At 29.7% G+C, this 8,181-nt stretch overlaps 1 protein-coding gene across 3 annotated transcripts; it reads left to right on the top strand.

The window, feature by feature from the left end:
• Positions 1-4,113: 4,113 nt before the first annotated feature.
• On the top strand, positions 4,114-7,471 carry LOC108560332 (poly(A) polymerase type 3). 3 transcript variants are annotated; one of them, XM_017917831.1, is made up of 9 exons: positions 4,114-4,257; positions 4,454-4,802; positions 4,864-4,986; positions 5,038-5,293; positions 5,350-5,561; positions 5,621-5,918; positions 5,985-6,412; positions 6,505-6,710; positions 6,939-7,471. In XM_017917831.1, exons 2-8 carry the CDS (start codon positions 4,467-4,469, stop codon positions 6,631-6,633), a joined length of 1,782 nt encoding a protein of 593 aa, XP_017773320.1. In that variant the 5' UTR covers positions 4,114-4,257; positions 4,454-4,466; the 3' UTR covers positions 6,634-6,710; positions 6,939-7,471. The 3 variants fall into 3 exon arrangements, with proteins under 3 accessions (XP_017773320.1, XP_017773321.1, XP_017773319.1); XM_017917832.1 differs by having other exon boundaries at positions 6,505-6,699; positions 6,928-7,471; XM_017917830.1 differs by having other exon boundaries at positions 6,505-6,699; positions 6,939-7,334.
• Positions 7,472-8,181: the final 710 nt, after the last annotated feature.

The following is an 8,181-nucleotide window of genomic DNA, read 5'->3' on the forward strand; positions in this document are numbered from 1 at the left end:
TTAATATAAACAAAGGGGACCAAGCGTAAACATTCCCATCGATACTCCTACACCTTTACTCCGAATTCAAGCCCTTATTATAAACACTTAATGATCGTTAAACGTATAATCGTAATCGATCATCTTTTTCATATAAACAAATGCATAGGAATTTGTCCCGGTCTTATAATAAACAAAACCACCAAGACCGATTCCCGTGGAAACGCTTAATCATCAATATATGCAAACCCTACTCGCGATCACAACTCCCACCTCGTATTAATAAGAATTAACTTTGTAATTAGAATAAGTATTTAAAATTATTGTCAGTAAAACGTTAATATAAGGAGCATAGTCTCATAAAACCCTAAGACGAGCATAGTCTCAGCAGAAGACCAAGTAACGAATAAAGTTATGTAAAACCAAACGAATTTCATTAAATTTCCAACTATTGAGACTCCACAACGACAACAAGAGAAAATATTCCACTGTGTCCAAAATTCCATCCCTGGGACACGACATATTAATATTCTTGAAACCAATTATAACAAAACCAGTTCGAAGACAATGACAAAGAAGAAATATTTCTAATGATGATAATCATCATTGTAATGAAGATCTTAAAAAAGAAAACATGAAATTTCCATGAAGATATAAGCAACTGGCTGGCCGAATTGCAAAGTTTCATAATAAAATAATAACAGATGATGTCGATCCCGAAGGCCATTTAAAGACCAAGTAAAAGAAAAATATGTAAAATAAAACATTTTGATGAATTAGCGAATGATCACACTTTTGGTAGTATGGATAACTTTCGAGTCAATATTTATGTTTTTTGATATAATTATAAACAAAGTAGATAATTATGAGGTTGTTGTGTCCAACCATTATTAATATAATTGTTATTGTTAATAGAGTGTATAAACAAACTATATATAAGAGACCTCGCTCAACGAGTTTAATCCGTTCCAAAATTTTCGGATTTTTACTCGTATAGTGAAAAATGCACATAATATGTGTACACAAGTTTTAAAAATGATTTAGCAGGCGCGCAATCCGGCACTTCTCTTCTCATAATCACTCATTATGCGAAACGTCGCGTCGCGTTTTCTTACAATTCATTTTCAGAAAAATAAGTAAAAAAAATATATTTTGATGACTTAGTGAATAATCACCGCTTTGGTAGTGGATGACTTTCGAGTCAATATTTAAGACATTTTTAAAGGATGTATGAGGTTTCAGATTCCTTTCTTTGTAGCTACAAAATTAATTAAAATTAAACATATAGATATTACAAGTTTGTACAAATTGTTACAGTCGATAAGGCCAATAGCCCTTTAGTCGCATGAATTTATTTATTTATAAATAATTATTGTCTTTCTGTATATTTAAATAATTTATATTTACTTTGATTTTTTGTTTAGCTATTTAATTATTATTATATATTAATAAAAAATATCTACATAAAACAATTGTAAAAGGGACCAGAATTATATTTTGCGCGAATAGTTGTAATGAGTAATTTTGTTTTTTTTTCAATTATCATTTATACATTAATAAATATATATGTAATAAATTTATGTTGCATTAATATTTTTATGTTGGCTGAGAGACTTTTTATAAATAGCCCTTTGTAGTTTAATTTAGTTTTATTTTTGTTATTATATTATTGTTTTAAGTTTATATTTTGATAATTTGTTGCAATAAATATTATTAAACATAAAATTATTAAATTTATGAAATTTACGTTTCATAAAATTATGTAAATACCGAAAATCATTTACGTTTCATGTGTCCACTTTCTCTTCCTTTTAAAATCATCATAAAATATAAGATTTCTTGGACTCAACCCTAAGTTCATTCTTCGTTTTCTTGGGAAACATATTTTATTACCTCTTAGCCATTGGCTATGTACACTTATTTTATTATATTTTCAACTGAATTTTTGATTTATAGCAATTCCATAATCTTTGTTTTCTAAGAATATTTTATTCATTCAATTCCAAAAACTTCCTTACTTTTGGGTTCAAACTGAAAGTATATAACTTCTTGCTAAACTAAAAATCTTTTTTTCTGCGAAAAAATATTTTCTTGAATAGAGATATTTTATTTTTTCAATTTATAAATACAAAAATTACAATGAATTTCAAATGTAAATTATAAAGACTAATACGTAGAAATTAAAAAATTAAATCATTTATTTCATTAAACTAACATATTGGAAGTTCATTTAAATAATGGAGTTAATTATTATTTATTTATTTTGGCCCGTTGCTATGTTCCATGTTTATTTCACAAATTTTGCTATAATTCAAAAAAATTCAAATAATATACTTACTATTTTAAATAATCAATAGTATATTTAATTAATTGAATGTATTAAAAATTAAAATATTTTTTTTATGATAGTTTTACCATTATTTGTAAAATTTTATTTTTTAAATTTAATTTACTTAAAATGTATACTTTTTAATCTGATTTGCGAAATAAAGAAATACAGTGAAACCTCGCATAACAAGCAAAATTAATTGTAAGAAAAATGACTCAATTAACGAGCGACGTTTCGCATAACGAGTGACGATGAGAAGAGAAGTCCCAGATTGCTTGCCTGCTATTTAAAACTTGTGTACATATATTATGTGTATTTTTGAATATGTTTCACTATACGAGTAAAAATCCGGAAATTTTGGAACGGATTAAACTAGTTAAGCGAGGTTCCACTGTATATGTCACAAAGATTTTCCGAACGAATCAATTTATGACGCACCAAAAACAGTTCAGAAAATAAAATTATTCCTATTGCTAGAACTAAAATAAATAATAATAATTGTTGAAATAATGTAAGTATTTAATCTTATACCAATAATTAACCCTTACGAAAAAAACTTAAACGGAAGGACAACTTTCTTAGCATTTTCGGCATATTTTCAAAGTAGAATTCGCTGGATCGCGAAATTCTAACCACCGCGAATATCAAAACTCCTTCAGAGTTTTCATAGTATCATCTGAAACTTCGGCCTCCGAGCTCGAAATTCACGATGTCTCGTTAAATAAAGTTACTTCCTCCGTGTCCTCATCCCAAACATTGATTAGATCATCAAAATATATACATTTCTCTGACCCGCAAAGTTTATTTGTATGTAAAGATACAGACTCTACAGATAAATACTCTTGGAAAGTATGTGTGTGCGTACAAGATTTTTTTATATACAATAATTTGAACTTAACATATCACTTATCCACTAAGTAATACTTACATTGTAAATATTTTGTTACTTATTTTACTCTTTTTGCAATGTTTGCTTTATTAATTGCATTTATAATAAAGTTTGTTGAAAATATTTTAAATATTTTATAAAAAGCCACACAAACATTTTCACGAGTCAAATGTATAAAATATAATTATGAAGAAGAAAATAATTATTTCAAAATTTTAGTAATAAAATTCAAATATTATCAAAATATTTTTATTAATAAAAAGTATAGTAACATCTAACGAAAAACTGGTAAAATTTAACGGCGTACATTTTACGGTTAAGGGGAAAAAATAAAACAAAAATTTTTATGGAAGCTATGGGAAGCCGCACTTGATTCAACGAAGAGCCGCATGCGTTTCTTGGAAGCACATTTCTCTTAATAGATATGTTGCTAATCTCTAGGCCTAAATTATTGCTAAACTAAATCATAGCTTTTTTTAACAAATGCAAATAGCTACCATTAAAATCCTTAATTTTTCTACCTCATGGTCATAGTAATACCAACATGAGATATAAGGATTTAAATTGTTAAACAAACATTTGATGATTGGGTTGCCTATATTAAATAATAAAATTGTCGATTTTTTTATACAAATTACACGGGTTAAAGTAGCAATAATGTAAATTAATATTTGAATACATCAAAGTAATATATAAAATATATTAAACTTCTAATAATAATACAAGTGGAAACTTTTATTTGTATATCGCTTTTAAAAACAAAACAATTTCAATTGTAATATTATTATTTATAGAAATTTCATAATATTATACCTGTATTCATTGTAATTAGTAAATAATGAGTTTATAATGATGTCGTCCAGGTTAGCCAACATGAAATATAGTGTATGTTTTGTTTTTTTTGGTTGGTGAACCTGGTTAGCTTGTTATATACTTTGATGTCCTCGCAGCAGACGTCATTCCAGTCCTGGTGTCATTGCCTGGTTCATGTTAAGTTATTAACAAAAGTTTTTTAGTTAGTATAAGTGCATTAACATCAGTTTACTCACGTTCTTTAAAAGTAAGTTAACACCATCCATATACATTCAATAATATTATAATTCACGAAGCAGTTCTACAGATTCGGCAAATACAGGCGTTATCGCAAAAATACATGTCTTTTTTATGTATATCGCAACGAGATACGCAACTATAGTTTAAAGCTGATGCTTTTGTTTTGCTTATTAAGCACATTCTCTAATTATTTTGTTTTGCAGATCTAGGTGGAAGATGTGGTCCACAACACAGAAGAAGAATGCAAAATCTCAACCACAGCAACAACAGCAGCAACAAAATCCCATAACACTGGGTATGACCTCAGCAATTTCCATTGCTTTACCAAAACCACAGGATATAGCGAAATCTCTTGAACTAGAAGAAGCACTTAAACCCTATGATGTTTTTGAAACTGAACAGGAGCTAGGTCACCGTATGATGATACTCAGTAAACTGTTTGAATTAGTAAAACAATGGATTAAAGAAGTGTCTATTGCTAGGAATATGCCCGAAAATGTGGCTGAGAATGTGGGTGGTAAAATTTATACATTTGGCAGTTATCGTTTAGGGGTAAGTATTATTTCCACCATTATTAATTCATTGATCTCATATGTGTTTTTCTTAATTTTAGGTGCATCATAAAGGTGCTGATATTGATGCTTTGTGTGTAGCACCAAGACATATTTACAGAGAAGATTATTTTAGTACATTCTTTGAATTATTGAAACAACAACCAGAAGTGACGGAATTGAGGGTATGTAAACAGTTTTGGTGCTTTGTCAATTTATATAATTAATAATTTTAGGCTGTAGAAGAAGCGTTTGTACCAGTTATAAAAATGAACTTTGATGGAATAGAGATTGACATGCTTTTTGCACGTCTTCTTATCAAAGAAATTTCAGATACCATGGATCTGCAAGATGATGTGCTGCTTAAAAACTTAGACCAGAAATGTGTCAGAAGTTTGAATGGCTGTCGTGTTACAGATGAGATTCTCAGGCTTGTTCCAAATATTGATAACTTTCGGTTGGCTTTGAGAGCAATCAAATTGTGGGCTAAAAGTAAATAGCAAATTATTTATTCTAACTATTTTGTTATTAACAACTTTCTTTTTTAGAGCATGGCATATACAGCAATGTTTTGGGATATTTGGGAGGAGTTTCATGGGCAATGTTGGTGGCGCGTACTTGTCAGCTATATCCAAATGCAGCACCTGCTATTCTTGTGCATAAGTTTTTCTTAGTGTTTTCACGTTGGAAGTGGCCACAACCTGTTTTGCTAAAACAGCCGTCAAGCATAAGTCTCGGCTTTCCAGTTTGGGATCCCAGGGTTAGTATTATTTACAACTTTTAATGCATTCCTTCCTAACGCATTGTTATTTGTTATAGGTAAATATTCAGGATAGGTATCATCTCATGCCTATCATTACTCCAGCATATCCTCAACAAAACTCAACATTCAATGTATCAGTTTCAACGCGATCCATTATGGTTGAGGAATTTAAGTCTGGTCTTCAGATTACTGAAGATATTATGTTAGGTGCTCATGGGTGGGATCGTCTGTTTGAACCTCCACCATTCTTCATGAAATATAGGCACTTTATAGTTTTATTAGTGAGCGCTCCAACACCAGATGACCACTTGGAATGGTCAGGTTTAGTGGAGAGCAAAATAAGATTGCTTATTGGTAAGTATATTCTTTTTAGTGAAAAAGGAAACAGGTTTTCTAAATATTATGTTATATATTATACAGGTACTTTAGAGAGGAATCCGCACATAATGTTGGTGCACATAAATCCAGAGAGTTTCAGCCATCTAGAATCTCAGAGCGATTCAAATAACACATGCAGTCTCTGGTTCATTGGACTGGATTTTGCAAAGACAGAAAATCTCAATGTCGATCTAACTTTTGATATCCAGCAATTTACGGAGAACGTGAATCGCCATGCAATTAACATAAAGATGTTGAAGGAGGGGATGAAACTCGAAGCCAGGCATGTGAAGAGGAAACAATTATCACAATACTTATCACCTAGTATTCTGAAGCGCGAGAGGAAGACGAGCAGCAATGCCAGTGTCAAAAATGGAAGCGAATCTAGGAAGCGGACGTCTGATGGTGGGTCTGCGGAAGGTCCTGTTCCAAAGAAGACTAGGATTACTGAGGAGGTACAAACACAATCGGTAAGTCATCTTTTCTTATAATTGTAAAGAAAACAATTTTAATATAAATATAAGTAATCATGAAATAATAATTTATTTATTTTCTATTATAGTTTGAAGATACATCTAATGCATCTCTAAATGATGACTCCAATAGTAATTTAAGTCTCACTGACGAGCACTCATCATCGACCAATATGCCTCAATCTGCTGACAGCACAACACAGGCTGTTTGTACATGATGATGCCGCCCACCGTCGCATCCAGCCATGCTTAGAGCGACATCCACATCAAAACTAACACCAAATGTAAGACATTGGTAAAGTGATATTTCTCGTTAGTATTACGAAAGATTCCAAAAAAAAAAGTTAAAAGTAAAGTTATGCGAGAAAGTCGCTCGCGTTGATTTTTTTTAAGTTTATAGTTGCACTTATTATATAGTACTTAATTTCATTTTCCGTTACATGCATTCGTTGCGCGTTGGAATCTTTTTAGTTTTTTTTGTGTGATAAAAATGAAGTAGGAAGTGTTTCAAGTATATTTTCAGGTCCCGACAGCAACAGCCCGACTTCCTTGACTCTCATGTATGTATACCCATTACAGCAAGTGAACGCAAATCAATGAAATGCAAGATCACGAGTGCATTTTTCCTTGTTTTGTCATTAAAAAAAAACACAACAAAAACATTAACAAAACAAACAAACTATATTTTTAAAGAAACTTCGAAAAGGAAACACGCTGTATATATATGAAATTTGTTGTACGTTTTAATTTTGTTCACGAGTCGGGTCTTTTTGGCGCTGAAAAGTCGAAACAACGGTTATTTATCCATATTTGGATTAAACTAATGAATCATAAGGAACCTATTCTTTCGTTCTGTATAAATGTGTATTTGTATATCTAAGAAGGAAAATATTATCCGTAGATTTTCATATAATTCTTTTTTGTGTGATTATGTGCGATAATATTTTACTCTTGCTATTTCGAACTCCATATTACTTTTTTTTACTTATTACTCGAGTTACAATTCCATACTTGCTTCGTTTTTATTACTTTTATTTTTCGCTGACACAATTGATTTTCTTTTTTTTTAATCAACTGACATCAGTTTAATTAGTTTATTTTTACCATAGTTATTTTTTTTTCGCTAAATTATTTTTTTATCGTGTGATGAGGAATAAAGAAACGTTTATATAAGAATTATTATTGTAATATTATTATTCAATTTTAGTAGGTATAATTTATCAGTTTGGGAGAACTTTCCAATTTTTTTTAAAATCATATTGAAAAGAAAAACAAAAAAAAATAAATAAAAGTATAATAAATAATTAATTATATATATACATATAGATATTTATAAAAGCAAAAGTTAATACGGAATTTGATTTAAAGGTTGTATCATGTTTTTATTAATCGTAAATTACCTTTATGTTTATTGTATATACCAATATAATATTTAAAAGAGATTCGTGTTTACGAGAAATTCAATTTCGGTAAAAATTTTGAAGATAAACAAATATAACCATGAATGAATGAATACTCGCATCGCGTGTGTGTGTGTGTGCGATACAACTTAAAAACCTATCTTTACGGTGCATATATATTTTTTTTATAGATTCTTATTTTCTCTTTTTTCATTGTTGCATTGTAAATATATTTGTTCAGACATGAATTAGTTATTGCTGAAATTTTTATAAAATTTGGGGGCGTACTCTTAAATTTCAGACGAGAGCATAGATTTCCAAAACATACTAAATCGCAGACATTTTCATTTTATTTTTCGTTTACTT

Source organism: Nicrophorus vespilloides, unplaced genomic scaffold (genome assembly GCF_001412225.1).
Source record: "Nicrophorus vespilloides isolate i.1.1-1 unplaced genomic scaffold, Nicve_v1.0, whole genome shotgun sequence".
NCBI lineage: Eukaryota > Metazoa > Arthropoda > Insecta > Coleoptera > Silphidae > Nicrophorus > Nicrophorus vespilloides.

What these genes read in the sequence shown, in the direction of transcription:
- LOC108560332 (XM_017917831.1), top strand. Translation starts at nt 4,467, where the DNA reads ATGTGGTCCACAACACAGAAGAAGAATGCAAAATCTCAACCACAGCAA. An exon ending in TTCCAGTTTGGGATCCCAGG is followed by an intron (nt 5,562 to 5,620) that starts GTTAGTATTATT and finishes TATTTGTTATAG; the next exon opens with GTAAATATTCAGGATAGGTA. An exon ending in CAAAATAAGATTGCTTATTG is followed by an intron (nt 5,919 to 5,984) that starts GTAAGTATATTC and finishes TATATTATACAG; the next exon opens with GTACTTTAGAGAGGAATCCG.